Source organism: Alternaria arborescens (assembly GCF_004154835.1).
Source record: "Alternaria arborescens strain FERA 675 chromosome Unknown contig_71, whole genome shotgun sequence".
NCBI classification, from domain to species: Eukaryota; Fungi; Ascomycota; class Dothideomycetes; order Pleosporales; family Pleosporaceae; genus Alternaria; species Alternaria arborescens.
This window is the reverse complement of record NW_021167926.1, coordinates 18,790-35,015: the sequence shown is the minus strand read 5'-3', so window position 1 is coordinate 35,015 and position 16,226 is coordinate 18,790. Positions and strand designations below refer to the sequence as shown.

The following is a 16,226-nucleotide window of genomic DNA, read 5'->3' as shown; positions in this document are numbered from 1 at the left end:
CATACAGCGGTGGCCCTGAGGATGAGGATAACATATGGGAAGGCGAAGGTAGTCTTCGCCCCCACGAACATCAAATGGCTTCAGCGTCTGCTTACTATTCCTCAACCAAGGAGGTTGTGTGGGTCAAGTTGGATTATTTGGCACAGCCAGTCTACGGCGACCCACTGCTTCCAAATTTTGGACAGCAGTATCATAATGACGACTCAGCGCAAGACGTTTTGTATCCGGGTGGAGCAGAAAAGGCGGTACGAACTAACAGTTAAAAGCGTATTTCGGAACACAAAGTTGTAAGCCCCAGGTTGACTATTACCTTATGCTTGTAGACTTTTATGGATACAGTGGGCTCTATGCCAGTGGTTTGGTATCCTTTGGGATCTTTTGAGATCTGTTGGTCGCAAAAATGTGGTCCGATTGCGGGATTAATTCTACACCTTATTGCTCCTTCGCGTCGAGCTGGCAACATTGGAAGAGAGGCTAGCTCATGTGGTAGTACCGTTGCCTTTGAAGAAAGAGTCATCTCGTCTTGTTGTTGGTACCTGCCATAACCCTTAGCGTACATACTATATAGTCAGCATCCTCCACAGCATCAATCCATCACTCTTATACTCCAACGGCCTTCCACCCATCAACAGCATCATAGCTTTGTACTCACCTTTTCCGTCAAGATCAATCATCACTCCGCAATGAAATCTATACTCTTCCTCCTCAGCTTCTTCGCGCTCTTCGCTACCGTTGCTGTTGGTACAGATTGGAAATACCAAGAGGGTGGTAAACAGCATGACAGAGGGTACAGACAAGGGGATTGGGGCGAATGCGGGCAATGCCATCGACACTACTGGGCGTGCTACACAGTACGTATCTAATCTTATTCTGAAGCCTTTTCGTGTCCGATTTAAGAATGTTAATCATTCCCAACAGGACTGCACCAACGGAAAGGAGTATGGAAATGAGCATGGGAACGACCTCCGTTATCCCAACCAGGAATGCCGCTCACTCTGCCAGCAATGGGCCGAATCGAGCGTACATTGGTGCACGAAACATCAATGCAAGCTTCATACCGGGAAATGGGGGGAGGACGAATGGCATAGTCAGGTACGTGATCACCAGAAAGCAACAGTGTAGAGGGTTTGGCTAACTTCATCCTTCCTCAAGCTGCATGGATAATGAGTACAAAGACCACCGGTAATTCGAAGCCACCGATGCAGAGAGACAGGGATGCACCATGGTTCATAAGGTTAGCCACCTAGATATGCTTGCAGAGAGTTTATGGTTAGGAAGCATGCACCTCTTAATCGATAGAGGCGGGATGTTGTAGCTCTTGCTTTCTCCACGATTCATCTTTGATGGTCTTCTGTATCTAGTGATGCGACTTGAGAATTAAATGGAGGCGCTCTCTCAATTCATAAGAATAATGCGCGCATCTGGTAACGGTCGTTTGCAATGACGAGAAATCTTGGAACCATCGACCACACTAATTTTTCACATACAATTTCTCTTCGAAACCACTCCTCCATCGACAGCTTACAATCGCCACAACTGCTCCAAGAAAATACCACAGTGATCAGAATAGCGATACCATCATATCATTCACTGTCTTTGCATTCAAGGGTAAACCGCCTATGTCAATATGATAAACTTGTTGAAGGTTCTGCTACAGATTCCGTTATTGATCCACAAAGGAACAGGTACTAGTGGACGTTTTGGAAATCTGGATAAGTGATCTTGCAAGCTCACAACTTCGGGGCTTGTTAGTCAAGGTTTTGGACATCGATTCAAATGCTCATGTATGCTTTCCAAATGCGGACAACGAGCCTATTATGATATATATGACTTAAGCGACCTTACGTGCCTCACGCTATCGAGAAGCAGAAGATAGCTATGACGTGTCTGATACGCAGACGATAACATGTTGTTGATGTAAAACCCCACAATTATCTATTGATTTGTAAGAATTCCACGAACATTCGTATGATGGTACTGCTCTACAACCGATCTTCAGTATTGTGATACAAACCAATTAGCATTGAAATCGGCTTTATGTTATTTGGCGCAAGGGAGCACAGGTATCATCTCAACATCTCCAAGACCCATTACTGCTTAGATATACGTCGACATTACTAGTCTTATGTCTCTATCTGGCCACCTGTAGTTCAATCGGTTGGCGCCACTGTCCTTACGAATTCTTGCCCACTATGGAAATCAGTCCACCCACAAAGCTAGCGGCAGCTTGTGTTAAAATCTGCACACCCCCTTTCACCTCCCGCTCTTGTTCATCGACTCCAAACCATTTCCCCATCTCTGCCTATCCTCAGAGCCGACATAGATCACCAAAAGCTCATTCTCGTTATCCAAATAACACCCCAGAGCCGACATGAAGCTCATCACCGTTTTCGTGGCGGCGCTTGGCTCCACAGTCCTTGCTAACAAAGATCCTGTCGACAAGGCGCCCTTTTGGCATAGTTGCAATCAATGCGGATACGAGTGGAACGATTGCCTACTCGTAAGCACCCCTCACACATACTCATCCACTATCTCTATTAGCTCACTAACTATCATCAAGCGACACAACCCTACTCGTTCGCCATACCTCGATCCATTTTGGGATGCCGCTTGTGCGGAAGAGCTCTGCAACAACGACGACGACCATCTAGGCTGGTGGTGCTGGCACAATTGCTATTTCCATCAGGGTTCCTGTTTTGCGTATGGCCGAATGACTGATAAAGGGGGAAAATATGAGGATAAGGGATTCTCTCGTGGCGAATGAAAGCTAGACTTCTCACGCTGTAGGTGCATAGGTAGATGTTATAGAAGAGTGCCAATCACAAATAGCTGACCAAACATATCTACCAAAGAGACGGCCTTGAGTACAGTGACCGCAAACAACACGAATGAACCCCAATCTCTAGGCAACCACCGGTCACTTACCGCTCACTCACCTTGCTGTGCTTTTCTCAATGAAGCCTCATCGACAACGCTGCGAGCCCGCTTGTTTGCCTAGCGCGTCGCTTCTCTCTCTCATTTATCCACCAAGTATATATTTCTGCGATCTTGCCTTCCATTTCTCTCCTCCAACTCCACCATCAACTCGATATTCAGGACACAGTTTACACTTTATCACAACCAATTCAACATCAACCACAACAACAAGCTTGCCAACATGAAGCTCACTGTCCTCGTTCTAGCAGCTGTCGCGACTGTCGCCTTTGCCGGTGGTGGTAGTAAAAAGAACGATGACGCTCTCTGCGCCGCGTGCAGGGACGTGTACATGCCTTGCAAGCATGTAAGTAAACGCTTTCACATGAAAGCACTAGTGCACATTCTACACAGAAAGCTAATTGTATAATAGAAATGCGATACATCTGATCGTACCGTGCTTTGCGAAGCCTATTGCGAACTTGAGGTGTGCGATCTCAAGCCTAAGGGTTTTGATAAGCCGTGCCACCCAACCTGCATCTATCCCAAATGCAAGAACAGGCCGTAAGTTCTTCTGGACAACCATGACGTACTCGCTGACTCAAAGGTTAGCGGCCATGACGAGAACTAGAGTAATCAGCGATCAACATTCACCTCGAAACGATAACGAGTGGTGCGCACGGAACTGGCCAACACTGAGGGTGGGATGAAGAACGATGGATGCTGAATATGTTCTGCAATTGCGGGTATGGGGACAAGAGCAAGGACTGGACTAAGGAACACGATACTTGGTCTTCCGTGATGGTAGATCAGATGATATATCAATCATGACTTTCTAATGACTGAGCTCTTGACTTTGAAAGTGACTGAGTCAACCAATCGAGAAAGATGCCTCTTGCTGATTTGGCAAGGCCACTTTGATTTTTGTCTACCGCGAGCTTCTACTCAGCTGGTAACTCACTAATTGCTTTGCATTTATCGTCAGAATGTCCTCTGGTATTGGATTCTTGACATTGGAGGACGAAGCTTGAGCGCTACTATCACATTTCCCTTACCGCGAAAGTGTACCGTTGAACCTCTACTGAGTACATAGCATCTATCGATTATAAGTGCTTATGGAATTCTCATTATATGCACTACTTGCTACACCGTCGCCGCTTGCAGATTCGATCACTGGTACCGCGGTGATTAGAGATCAGGGTTGAGTACGCAGAATTCAAGAGCAGCCACATATCCTCTTTCTCCTCTGTGTCATTGCTCAAATTCCTTGTCTGGATTGCAATTGCCAAACCCCATTCGCATTGATAGCATATGGTTTAGCTCTAGGTAGCTCATTGCAGCTGATCATCACCGCCTTCGTCCTTTCTGCTAGCAATGGGTCGGGATATCCGAACATTGGATCCGTGATCAGCTTGTTTGGAGCAATCCTCACGGCTATCCTTGCCCGATACTGTTTAAACCATTTGAGGCAGCCGCGCTTCGACCGCTAGCAACCGTTTCACTATGTACGTTCAGATGCCATGTCAACAAGGCAACTTCCAGTGATTGCGAATTCCAGATCTCCCTCTAGACCAGTGTTTGCAGATCAACGCACAGATCACTACCTTTCCACTGTTGTGTAACAATTCTTTCACCTGCTCGATGCGTAACCGCAGCCTCACCTCTTCTAGCATACATCTACCACTACTCTATCCTCTCTGTTTTCTTCTAATCCATGCCAGTCTATTTCTTCAATTCCGTCGAACAGCCACCATATCCCACATAACCACATAACTTCATCAAATTCAACACCATGAAATTCGCAACCACCATCCTCATTCTCGCCCTCGCTGCCCTCACCATGGCCACTCCACTCGCCAACCCTAGCCCAGTTGCCGATCCCGTCGCTGCACCCCAAGTCACCCCTCCACCAGTCGACAAGCCCAACTGCCGCGACTGCGACAACAACTTTACCAAGTGTCGTCTTGTAAGCTCATTCTTTCCATGTCCCCCTCCTTGCTCCACTTTGTACTTCTTACTAATAGAACCTTGCCAAATAGTCCAAGTCATGCTGGTTCAACCCTCAGGCTTGTGACCAGACTTGCCGTGCGGATACCTGCCGCCTGTTTGACGGATTCTGCAAGGCCAACTGCGGCTACACAAACTGCTAGACGGCTGGTCAAACCGCCAGTACCGCGTGACTATAAGCTGCTAAAGGCCGGAGGTTCAACAGCTGGTACGATTGCCATCTAGGAAAGATAACGTACTTGACAACAGTCTTTAGTGGGGGGTTTTGGTTAGAGGTAAATAGTGGTGATTCTGTCCTCGGGGAATTAAACATGGGATTGGCGTTCATGGAAGACTTGAATGGATACGCAAAAGGTATTGGCATTTCCTGACAGGTCCTCGCTACGGCGGGTAGACCTATGTCGAGGCATTAGACCAATTCTCACAAACAAACAAGAGATATCCAACAATGCTTCCGTCCACGAAACTGACACGTGCTGCTTCCTTTTCCACCATGCTTCATGACATGACCATTCTTGTCATGACCGTATCGTGTTCAATAATTCAAGCTCCCCGCCTTCCAGACCCCGACCCACCATATCGACGACTCGCTCATGGCAACACAACGTCTTGAACAATGAACCTGAGCAAGGCGCCTTTCCCACGCCGGTCTCCCTAAATTAGCCACCATTAGCCTCCAAGGAACAAGACCGAATACGAAGATTGACCTGCAGTGCCAAGAAAAAAGGGCTCTTCGCGGCCCGCAGATGATCACCCGCTAAGCCAGATTACCGCATGGGTAAGGTCTCTGTCCGCCTTGGTCCATCTTGAAAGTTGTATGCGCAGTCTTGGCTGCTAATATGTACTGGTACCTTGCCGGTGTGGTTGCGCCCATTTTGCTTGGACAATGCTTCATCCAAGACTACCAAGGTAACCTAGTTATACGCCTACAATTATGAGGGTGTGCTAAGTCTGGCGGTGATGTCGATAGCGACGTCAGTAGATCAGTATTCTAATTAGTATTTAAGCTGCTCATGTCTTGAGTAAATGTTCCTGGTATTCTGTTTGACTCTACTATCACCATCATGAAGCTCACTCTTGTTACCCTCTCCGCTGTTGTGGCGTCCACCACCACCGCATCTCCTCTTGTCCTCGAACCCCGCCAACAATGCAGTACATCGTGGAGCTACCCCTACACTGGTCGCGCACCTCCTGGCAATTACAAAGCGTTCAACTTGGCTAGCTGCACCGCACAACTCAGCTTCAACAAAGACCAATACGTCGGCGTACAATGGGCCTTTGAAGCCACCTACGCCGACGGCAGCCGTGCAGAACTCAAGCCCTTCCGCGATTTCAACAGCTTCGGTGTCAGCGACACCTTCTACCCCTACCTAGGAAACAACTTCCTCACCCGGTACCCAGGGAACTCAGCGTTCACGGCTGTGCATGAGTTTAGCAGTGTGTGCAAGAACGGACAGGCGCCAGTCTCATGGCGATTCTACACAACATCAGGGACAGCGAATGGCTGCTACACAACGGGTCAGATCCGTGCTGTTGGCGGGGTCTCGCGTCCGGCCAAGGTCACAGGCGTTTCTTTGCGGAGGAGCAACGATGCTGGGGATTTCGAGGTTACCTGGTCGCCAGTGTCCAGAGCAGTTGCGTATTCAGTGATTGTGCAGTACCCAACTGGCACAGATGAAGTTGGGAATCCATATACGAATGTGAGGGGTGCACGTGTGCAGGTAGGTTATTGTTGATATACGTCAGTGAGCGCCTGCTAACGGCCATTATAGGGAAGTTCGACGAGCGTCGCGACGACTACGCGCAGGCAGGATGTACAGAGAAAGGTAATTGTGCACGCTGTGGACTCGCAGAGTGTGTGGTCATTTACGAGCGATGTTCAAGCAGTTGCTGCTAGCTGGTAGACGTTATGTAGGATGTGAGATGGATGCGGAAGAAATTGCCCGATCGGTCGAGCGGATCCCTGCTTGGGAAGAGTGAATATCCACACGCTTGATAGCGCGCATGGTTTTTTTCTCCCTCGAGCGCGAAGACAGTGTAAGCTGTGGTGCAAGATATCAGCAAAGGAACTAAAGTACGGTGAAGAGGAACAAATGTGTCTTGACACGTGAAACACGTCGTCGCACTGCCACATGGCAAGCGCGCAGCTCGCCCCGGAACAGCCGAGGCCCAAGCGCCAGGGTCGCGCGACAACGAATGCCATCTCCACACGGCTCCGCATTGTCATCGCATCATGCACGCCTGCTGCCCTCGATTGCCTCGCTGTATATTACCTCTACCTCTGCTTTTGCCTGGCTGAATACTTTGTGCCTGTTGTCGAGGCACTCTCACGCGCTACCTTGATCAATGCGCCGCTCCCCTCTTATGGGGGCGCGACATCCACGCTCATAATGGCAGACTCGGTTGGTACGTCCAAGGATACATGCGCCGCCAAAGAGATCCTGCTGATGTCGACTCTCTAGATCGAGTTTTTAGCCATGCGCTCAACACAGTGAATAAGATACGGACGGGGTCGCAGAAACCGCCGTCTGCGACCAGGTTACGCCTGTATGGATTGTACAAGCAAGCCATGGGTACGTTGGATACGGGAAATCATGTTGACATGACGGTGCTGACGCAGCACAGAGGGCGACGTCGACGGCATAATGGAGTGTCCGAGAGGGAGCGACGAGCAGTCGCAACGAGCGCGGGAGAAATGGTACGCCACGCCCCCGTCACATACAGCGCAGACAGGTGAATAACAGCCACAGGGACGCTTGGAAACAGCAAAACGGCCTCTCCCGCACTGAAGCCAAACGCCGCTACATCACCACCCTCATCGACACCATGCACAAATACGCCTCGCCCTCGCCCGACTCCCGGGAACTAGTTGCCGAGCTCGAGTTTGTCTGGGACCAAGTCAAGTCAAATGTGCCTTCCTCGTCGTCCTCGTCGCCCCTGCGCACCGCCGACCACATAACCCCCGGATACACTTCACAGCACGAGCTAGGCCAAAGCGGACGGGCAGCCATGAACACCAGCGCCGACATGGACCAAGACACGCCCGGCCAGATGCGAGGGCAGGAACAGCGCGACATACCCCTGCGCGTCAAATCGCCCATGTCGCAATCCGAAGAAGAGCTCGAGGAAGAAGAAGCAGAAATCGACCGCGGCGAAGTCTTTGTCGATGCCCCAGACAGCCAATACAATCCTACATCCTACCCGGACGATGACCAGCCCGAACTAGAAGACGCAGGTGTCCAGACCGATCTCCAGCAATTGATACGAGCGGAACCTATACCCATACAAACACCCACGCCCGCTCCGCGAAATAGAGGCATAGGCGTGCTGGGGAAACCAATACAGATGAACATACCGGGTCTCGGCGGAACACCAGCCGCCGGAAACGCCTCAGCAGCAGCAGCATCAAAAGAATCTCCCAAGGAATCCGCCGCAGACCAGAAATGGAGAAAGCGTGTGGAGCAGTCGTTGATGAAAATGACAGCCGAAGTCGCAGCACTACGTGAACAGCTTGAGGCGAGGAGGTTGTTCGCACATTCGGCGCATTATCGCTTGTTTAGAGGGATATGGAGGTGGGCGTGGGCTTGCCTCAAGCACGTGGCTGTTGATGTGTTTATATTGGGTATTGTGCTGCTTTGGATGCGGAGGAAGAAGGATAGGAGGTTGGAAGGCGCGATAAGGGTTCTGCTGGGAGATGCGGTGGCGCAGATGCAAAGGGGTGGGGGAGCCGTGTTTGGCAGGGTTAGGATACCGCTGCTACGAGGGGGCGGCAAGAAGCCAGTCACGGCGTCGTGAATTCAAGGGGCACGATGGTACCGCGAGCCATACCTTACGATATACGTCAGTCTAATGCTAGCATGTACATAATAGCGACATGGCGCTTCAAAGTCTTTGTCTCTCTCTTCTCTTGCGCACCGAACCCCTCAGTCCATGTTCCCTACGTCTCTCATCCTTAGCACCTTCTCTTTTCGACCTTCCCATTCCCCAAGCTTCTCTGGGAAACACTGCCTAACCAACACTTCCCCATATCCCTCCAACCTGCTTTCCACCTCGCTCAATGCCCCGACAACACCACTCTTGCCTACAATCACGTTCACAGACTCCAACTCCATACCTCCTACCGTTGGCTCCCTCGGTAGAGCAGCGATAGCCACGTTACTAATGGTACCACAGAACATGATTGCTAGCATGCCTACCGCTGCGGCATCCGAGAGTTGCGTGCAAAGAAGTGCTTGACTGAGGAAACCACCTGATATGAGGATAAATGTTGGGATTGATACGGCGTGTATCTGATGGTCGTATGGCACTCGCAGCGCGGCTGTGTCTCGGACATTGGATATATCAGGCTTTGCAGGTTGAATGATGAAGATATGATGTGGCGGCGTCTGTTTATCGCGCATCAAGGCGTATGCGCCACCTTGGCAACCACCTGCGTGTGAAGAGGGTTTCTGTGCAGACCAGATAGGGAGGCTTGCGGTCGCTTCTATCAGTAGAATCGACGTGCTGAGAAGCAGGGGGACCGAGAGGTCACGGTAACAGTACCAGAACAACCCTGCGAGGCAGAATTGAAAGACAACAGTAGCTATATTGTGGTTTTTCCTCAGGGTCCACAAGGATCGGTGTGTTGTTGATGGCTGACTGACAGACTCGAGGATCTCGACAATGGTATCCTTGTTGTCATCCGTCTCGCGCACACAACTCGACTCCAGGTCCCTCAGCAATCGTCCGGGTCTCAATCTGCTGTTTCTCCTCCCCAAGCTCCCCTTCTTCACATCCATACTTATAACCTTGACTTCCTCTTCCTCTTCCTCTTCCTCTCTAGGCAACAAACTCTCACTACCACGCATCACGGGTACCAATAACCCTACGGTAAAAGCTAACCACCCAAACCCAAAACACGGGGACTCGTCCGGGACAGATGCAGTCGTCGCGGCGAAGGCTTCTTGTATGATATCGGGAGCGAGGAGCATGAGAATAGCAACGAGTGGGCAGATACTTCCTGAGTCGTTGGAGCGGTGGCGAAACCCCGGGCCGGAAGGAGAGAGGTAATAGTTTGTTAGGCAGAGCGACATGTATGCGGCGATGAGGGGGATTGTGGTACTGAATTGGGTGCGAAAGGTGCTACTTTTGAGCATAGGTGTGTTGGTGCGAGAAGAGGGCGCAGAGTACTTGCTGTCGGTCATGGTGGCGCCTTTTTCGATGTCGAGTTGTGGCATTATTGTATCGGGCAGTTCAGGAAGCTTCATTTCTAGCTTGTTGTAGAGAGTAGAGACCCAGTGTTATCGGTGCGATCACTTCTGTTGCCGACAGTGCTGGTCGTCACCTGTCGTTTGATTTCACAAGCTCACTCGCGTATGTGTGAATCTTCAGTTTGTGGATCTTCAGTTTGTTGCATTGCACCTTCACAAAGCATTGTAGCTTCGATGGTGAAGGACGTCGCTCCAAAGGAAGGTGCGATGCTGTAAGTAAAAGGAATGTCACGTCCGTGCATTTATGAGTGTGCGATTGGACCACTTCGTCGTAACGTAACGGATGTCACCTCGCTGGATGCGGAAGATGTTCTCGTCGCACTATCACAAGCCTGTACTCACAGTATGACCCTTCGCCGCAGCCCTGCGTACCGATTTTACTGCCTTCTAGCTGTGCACCTTCAACCTCGACCTACAGAGTACCCCTCTGACTCACTTGATCCATCTCCCCATCCGAACTTCGCAATACCACCGTTCCAACAAGACCATAGATCGACCCCGCCATCCACATCACCATATCGATCAATGAACTTGAGCGACCGTATCGGATCATATGTCGTCATCTCGCCATGCTTGGTGGCATGATCAGTCTTGATCTCCTTGACCGTCTTGCCCGTCCAAATATTACTAATTCGAATCGCAGTGCCCGTCGATTTATCTTGAGCGGCCGCTAGAAGACCCAGTCTGGGGTGTACGTCGATATCCAGATCCAGCTCGTCCCGGTTCGCATGTTCAAAGGTCAAAACAGGCTGCGACCAATTCTTAAAAGCCTTGTGGTTGAGTTTACGACGCTTGTGTCCATCGCGGTGGGTAGGATACAAAGATCTGAAGTATTCCTCGTTGTAGTGATGGTTTTCGTAGTTGAATGTCTTTCGTGATGCATTACGTGATAAGCGGGGTGCGCGGATGTCGTATAGGAAAAGCGTGTCTTGGAGCCCCGAGCAAATCAGTCTGGTCTCATCGTCGGCACGCTTGAGCTTTGAAACGGGGGATGGATGGGTGAGAACATGACTTGAACCACCTGATCTTGTGTCATATAGTCGGATATTTCCGTTACGGCAACCGAGAGCGACGGTGGTGTACGATATCCATTCCAATGCTAGCACGTCTGAGTCGAGTGATTTCACGGCAGTTTGCGAGTCCCATGCTCCTGCTTGTGAGCGGGCGAAGAGGAGCATTGAACTCGAAGCTGCGACTGCAAGATGCTCGGACCAGGTCGCTGCGACGGTGTTTGCGACACCTGGTGAAGGCGTGAAGGTTGACGGTCTGGCTGCAGCACCCCATATCGCCGAACAGTCCTTTGGTGTGAACTTCTGACCCACGTACTGTAACCATGAAGTCAGCATGGGAACCAAACTACGGCTTTTGAAAAGCTATATGCAAAACCAAAACCTACCCTGAATGGTACCTTACTGAAGAGGCCAGACTTCTATAGGCTAGAAGTCCCAGAGAAACCCTCCAGTGTAGGCCTTAGTATTACGTGTAGACGGGTAAGTGACTTACTGGATCATCCAGCCCTGGATCGCTGAGCCACAATTCTGGAGGTCGATCTGAGCCATATGTAGTTACTGCAAGGGCTCCAGTCTGCGGAAGGAAGGATAATGAAGAGACTGTAGATGTTGTTCTCGTTACCTCTGCCCAAGCATCGTGCGTGTAGGTTGCTTTTGGTGACGGCGTACGGAGATTTCCCCGAACATGATGGAAGTCAGCTTGCTGCATGCACACGCTGTTCGATTTCTGAACTGCATATATTGTGTGTTCGTTCGGATTCCTATCAAAGAATCGGATATTGTAAGGATGGCGGCTACCCAGCACCTCTTGTGCATCACTCTCGATGCCAGCGGCGCATGCATCAGGCCAAAAGCCATAGAGATAGCGCGAAGTTCGCCTAAGACCTACTTCTCTATCCAGATTGGTCTGCGCGAAAGTGTTCGGATTGCGCCTGACAACGCGCTCCTTCCGGATCTTATTCGAGCGCGCAATGGCAACATTCTGGATGCGTTCTTTGCGCTCAGTTTTTCTGATATTTTCCGAAGAGTATTTGAGATTCGAGCCTTGTGCTGCAGTCTGGTTCTGGATCCTGAAGTATTTCTTCTTCTCTGCGTCCCAGAAATAGCCTGGTATTGGTTGGCCGTTCATATTGGAGGTGCAAGGTGAAAAGGTAGAAATGTCGACGCGTCTGTGTTAGCGCAGAAGACGCCAGGGCGAGTCAGGTACCATGATTCCGCGGTTGGCTATCGATAAGCAACTTCTCCGAGGCATGACGCCACCGCCGCTCATGGTATTCGCATCACTATGATCTGCACCCTCCTGCGCCCACAATTGCCGCCATCTCCCCCTCGTTGCCCCCCTCCCCTTCTACATCATACTATACCTGTCAGCAGCTCATGCTTCGAATTTCACCTGCGCTGCAGCCTACTCGCAAAGCATTATCAGCGACGAGATACATTTGCAAGAACCCCTTCCACACTTTTATGCGCCTCAATCAAGTCATGGCGCACCTCGACAACTCGCAGACGGCGAACAACTCGTCCAACAAGCTACAGACGCTACAGTCCCTTCCCAAGTCGAATGTCTTCACGTCAAACCTCCCCGCCGACGACGCGTTTCCCAGGCCGAAAGACTCGCACGATGCGCCACGGCAGATGCTTGGACCGCGCATGGTCAAGGGAGCGCTGTACACATATGTTCGACCCGATTCACAAGGTGAGCCCGAATTACTAGCTGTCAGCCAGCGGGCGCTACAAGACATTGGCCTAAAGCCAGAGGAGGCCGAGACTGAAGAGTTCAAGGAAGTCGTTGCCGGCAAGAAGATCCTGACATGGAACGAATTCAATCCAGAGGCAGGCATATATCCCTGGGCGCAATGCTACGGAGGCTACCAGTTCGGGCAATGGGCAGGCCAACTCGGTGATGGTCGTGCCATCTCCCTATTCGAGTCTACAAACCCAGCAACAGGCACACGCTACGAGATCCAACTGAAGGGTGCTGGACGAACACCATACTCGCGTTTCGCCGATGGTCGAGCAGTTCTTCGCTCTTCCATCCGTGAATTTGTTGTCTCAGAATACCTCAATGCCATCAACATCCCAAGTACGCGAGCGCTGGCGCTCACCTTGAACAACGGGAGCAAAGTAATGCGCGAACGAACCGAGCCAGGTGCCATCGTCACCCGTTTCGCACAAAGCTGGATCCGCTTCGGCACATTTGACCTCCAGCGCATTCGCGGCGACCGAAAAACCCTCCGCATACTCGCAGACTACACAGCGGAGCACGTCTACGGCGGCTGGGATAAACTCCCGTCCAAGCTTCCCGCCGGCGACGCAAAGGACGTCCACAACCAGACATCCTCAGGTATATCAAGAGACACCGTCGAGGGCGAAGGCGCCGGAGAGGAGAACCGCTACGTCCGTCTCTACCGCGCAATCATCCGCCGCAACGCCGAGACAGTCGCAAAATGGCAAGCCTACGGCTTCATGAACGGTGTGCTAAACACAGATAATACTTCCATCCTCGGGCTAAGCATCGATTTCGGCCCCTTTGCCTTTTTGGATACCTTCGATCCGACGTACACACCCAACCACGACGATCACATGCTGAGGTATAGTTACCGCAATCAACCCACAATCATCTGGTGGAACCTTGTCCGTCTTGGCGAGGCATTGGGCGAGCTCATGGGCGCGGGTAGCAAAGTAGACGAGGCGCAGTTTGTGGAGAAGGGTGTTACGGAAGAAGAAGCAGATGGCATCGTCAAGTGTGCGGAGAGTGCTATCGATCGCGCAGGCGAAGAGTACAAGGCCGTTTTCCTGGCAGAGTACAGACGGCTCATGACGCTCCGTCTTGGACTCAAGACACAAAAGGACAGCGACTTTGAGGAACTGATGTCTGAGCTGCTGGACTCGCTCGAGATGTTTGAGTTGGACTTTCATCATGCCTTCCGGAGGTTGGGTGCTGTTGGGTTGTCAGACGTTGAGACTGAAGATCAGAGGAAAGATGTTGCGGGACGGTTCTTCAAGAAAGACAGTGCACCGAGGCAGGAAAGCGATGGACGTGAGCGTCTCGGCAAGTGGCTGGAGAAGTGGGCTGCGAGGGTCAAGGAAGATTGGGGTGAGGGTAAGGATGATGAGAGGAAGGCAGCTATGGATGCGGTCAATCCCAACGTAAGTTTTAACTCTACTCGCTCACACAGACATGCGATGCTGACACTAAACACAGTTCATCCCCCGTTCCTGGATCCTAGACGAACTTATCGAGCGTGTAGAGAAACAGGGTGAACGCGAAATCCTACCTCAAATCATGAAGCTCGCCTTGAACCCGTTCCAAGAAACCTGGGAGTGGAATGCAGATGAGGAAGAGAGGTTCTGTGGCGACGTGCCGAAGCACAAGGGTATGATGCAGTGTAGCTGTAGTTCTTAAAAGATCTCTTACATACACCTGGTAAGGTGATGTAGAGGGCATTGGATAATTCAAGTCCTAATCTACACCACCAACGAGATATTCGCCTACTTCCAAGTTGACGCTCCGACCTAGCGCGCGTGCATACTCCCATCCAAAGTTCACGCGCCATCTACCCCCTCCTTCTAGTGCATCGTTGCTTCCTGCTCCAGCTCTGACCAGTAGTCTCATACTGGTTAATGTCGCAATCTGTGTGTATAGATCCGCCACCTGTGGTACCGTTCCGTCAAGCAATGCTCGGAAGATTGCAAGCAGCCTGTCCAGGGTGAACGGACTTGGCGTCAACAAATGTCGACTAATCTTTCGATGCTTCGCTCCCGTCCGCTTCCCAGTAACGCTGAAAGAAGCAGCGCTCGGTGCGCGTCGCTTGTTCTTCCGCTTATCGGTATGCTTCATAAAGTATGTAACATCGGTGCGCGAGGGATTGTAGGAGGCTAGGTACGCAGCGATGAGGATGTGTGTCGTAAAGTATGGAAGGCTGTGGGCCGTCATGTTTGCTAGCTTCTTCTTGCTGGGCGTCGCTGGTAAGACGCCTGCAGCTGCCGCGTCCTTTGTGGGTTCGGCGGTATCCGCAATGATTCGATCTAGCACTGAGTCTTCGAGCTGGAAGAGATGCCGTCTGTTTACCATCAAGCGCGAGAAATCCCTCGTACCGAATTGCCCCGACACCACTGGCTCAACGAACGGACGCCAAAGTCGCATTGCGCAGCTCTTGAAGCTGATGAGGTCTCGCCCGGTGTGCTTTGCAAGGGAGTCGTAGACTGCTTGTAGGAAACGACCCCATAGCCAGGCGTCATCTTCGGCGGCAAGATCGGGTGTGTAGTCCGGGAATTGTTCTAGCAAGGGAGGCTCCAGGAAGATTTTGGGCGAGTTGGCGCCGAGGATTGTGAGGAGTTCGTTGCGTGCGTAGGTTGGGAAGTGTAAAAAGGTTGCCGATGACGAGTGGAGTACAGAGGGGGTGAGCGGCAGGGTTGTTGCGAGTATAAGGGAAAGGTTTGGTATCTGGTCATAAAGTCAGTGTCATGCGTTCCATCTCAGACGAGTTGAGCCATACCATCTCTCCCAGTCTTGCTAGCGCAGCAATCAATGTCCCACCCCCTTCTCTTAACTTGTCCACCGCATCAAGCACCAGCACGAACTTGTCCCTACCCTCCAACAGCTTCCCCATGTTGACACATAAGGCGCTTAGGTTCTCCGTACGCGCGTAAGGTCGCCTATCGATCTTCTCGTCGTTGAACACATCGAGCGCATCTAGACTGGCTGCGACAATGCGCTCTAGGAGATGCCGTGTGGTTATGCATTCGCGCACGTTGATGATCGTGTGTTGTATGCGAGAGATATGGAAGAAGGAGCGCAATATCGACGATTTGCCAGTCGCTGTAAGACCGTGGATGTTCAGAAAGGGTGGTGATGGAAGATGCGCCTAGGTTGCTGTTAGGGGTATGTTTATGAAGCCTAGAGAGGTTACATACGCTATAGAGGGCAGCCAGATGCCGTATTTGTTGATCGCGACATGTGAATTCAGCCGTCAATTGCGCGACGATCTCGTCCGGTAACATTGTCGTGGTGTTGTTTTGCATGTTTGCAACACCATCCATGTTT

The 16,226-nt window shown here is 51.1% G+C and overlaps 10 protein-coding genes across 10 annotated transcripts; 7 read left to right on the top strand and 3 right to left on the bottom strand.

Moving 5' to 3' along the window:
* Nucleotides 1–683: 683 nt before the first annotated feature.
* On the top strand, nt 684–1,122 carry AA0111_g12240 (hypothetical protein; the record flags this gene model as incomplete). Its single annotated transcript, XM_028646197.1, has 2 exons — nt 684–851; nt 919–1,122. The coding sequence occupies 2 exons, from the start codon at nt 684–686 to the stop codon at nt 1,120–1,122; spliced, it is 372 nt and encodes a 123-aa protein (XP_028500172.1).
* A 1,249-nt stretch (nt 1,123–2,371) lies between these two features.
* AA0111_g12239 (hypothetical protein) lies at nt 2,372–2,764 on the top strand (the record flags this gene model as incomplete). Its single annotated transcript, XM_028646195.1, has 2 exons — nt 2,372–2,500; nt 2,561–2,764. 2 exons carry the CDS (start codon nt 2,372–2,374, stop codon nt 2,762–2,764), a joined length of 333 nt encoding a protein of 110 aa, XP_028500161.1.
* Nucleotides 2,765–3,157: 393 nt separating this feature from the next.
* Nucleotides 3,158–3,544, top strand: AA0111_g12238 (hypothetical protein; the record flags this gene model as incomplete). The annotated part of the gene is made up of 3 exons (XM_028646194.1): nt 3,158–3,280; nt 3,347–3,477; nt 3,526–3,544. The coding sequence occupies 3 exons, from the start codon at nt 3,158–3,160 to the stop codon at nt 3,542–3,544; spliced, it is 273 nt and encodes a 90-aa protein (XP_028500162.1).
* Nucleotides 3,545–4,705: 1,161 nt separating this feature from the next.
* AA0111_g12237 (hypothetical protein) lies at nt 4,706–5,063 on the top strand (the record flags this gene model as incomplete). The annotated part of the gene is made up of 2 exons (XM_028646193.1): nt 4,706–4,879; nt 4,953–5,063. 2 exons carry the CDS (start codon nt 4,706–4,708, stop codon nt 5,061–5,063), a joined length of 285 nt encoding a protein of 94 aa, XP_028500153.1.
* Nucleotides 5,064–5,984: 921 nt separating this feature from the next.
* AA0111_g12236 (hypothetical protein) lies at nt 5,985–6,824 on the top strand (the record flags this gene model as incomplete). The annotated part of the gene is made up of 2 exons (XM_028646192.1): nt 5,985–6,641; nt 6,693–6,824. The coding sequence occupies 2 exons, from the start codon at nt 5,985–5,987 to the stop codon at nt 6,822–6,824; spliced, it is 789 nt and encodes a 262-aa protein (XP_028500154.1).
* A 228-nt stretch (nt 6,825–7,052) lies between these two features.
* Nucleotides 7,053–8,715, top strand: AA0111_g12235 (hypothetical protein; the record flags this gene model as incomplete). Its single annotated transcript, XM_028646191.1, has 4 exons — nt 7,053–7,326; nt 7,383–7,493; nt 7,546–7,618; nt 7,671–8,715. 4 exons carry the CDS (start codon nt 7,053–7,055, stop codon nt 8,713–8,715), a joined length of 1,503 nt encoding a protein of 500 aa, XP_028500155.1.
* A 128-nt stretch (nt 8,716–8,843) lies between these two features.
* On the bottom strand, nt 8,844–10,103 carry AA0111_g12234 (hypothetical protein; the record flags this gene model as incomplete). The annotated part of the gene is made up of 1 exon (XM_028646190.1): nt 8,844–10,103. The coding sequence occupies one exon, from the start codon at nt 10,101–10,103 to the stop codon at nt 8,844–8,846; it is 1,260 nt and encodes a 419-aa protein (XP_028500156.1).
* Nucleotides 10,104–10,570: 467 nt separating this feature from the next.
* Nucleotides 10,571–12,308, bottom strand: AA0111_g12233 (hypothetical protein; the record flags this gene model as incomplete). Its single annotated transcript, XM_028646189.1, has 2 exons — nt 10,571–11,494; nt 11,673–12,308. 2 exons carry the CDS (start codon nt 12,306–12,308, stop codon nt 10,571–10,573), a joined length of 1,560 nt encoding a protein of 519 aa, XP_028500157.1.
* Nucleotides 12,309–12,661: 353 nt separating this feature from the next.
* On the top strand, nt 12,662–14,585 carry AA0111_g12232 (hypothetical protein; the record flags this gene model as incomplete). The annotated part of the gene is made up of 2 exons (XM_028646188.1): nt 12,662–14,329; nt 14,385–14,585. The coding sequence occupies 2 exons, from the start codon at nt 12,662–12,664 to the stop codon at nt 14,583–14,585; spliced, it is 1,869 nt and encodes a 622-aa protein (XP_028500158.1).
* A 57-nt stretch (nt 14,586–14,642) lies between these two features.
* Nucleotides 14,643–16,204, bottom strand: AA0111_g12231 (hypothetical protein; the record flags this gene model as incomplete). Its single annotated transcript, XM_028646187.1, has 3 exons — nt 14,643–15,626; nt 15,679–16,047; nt 16,097–16,204. The coding sequence occupies 3 exons, from the start codon at nt 16,202–16,204 to the stop codon at nt 14,643–14,645; spliced, it is 1,461 nt and encodes a 486-aa protein (XP_028500159.1).
* Nucleotides 16,205–16,226: the final 22 nt, after the last annotated feature.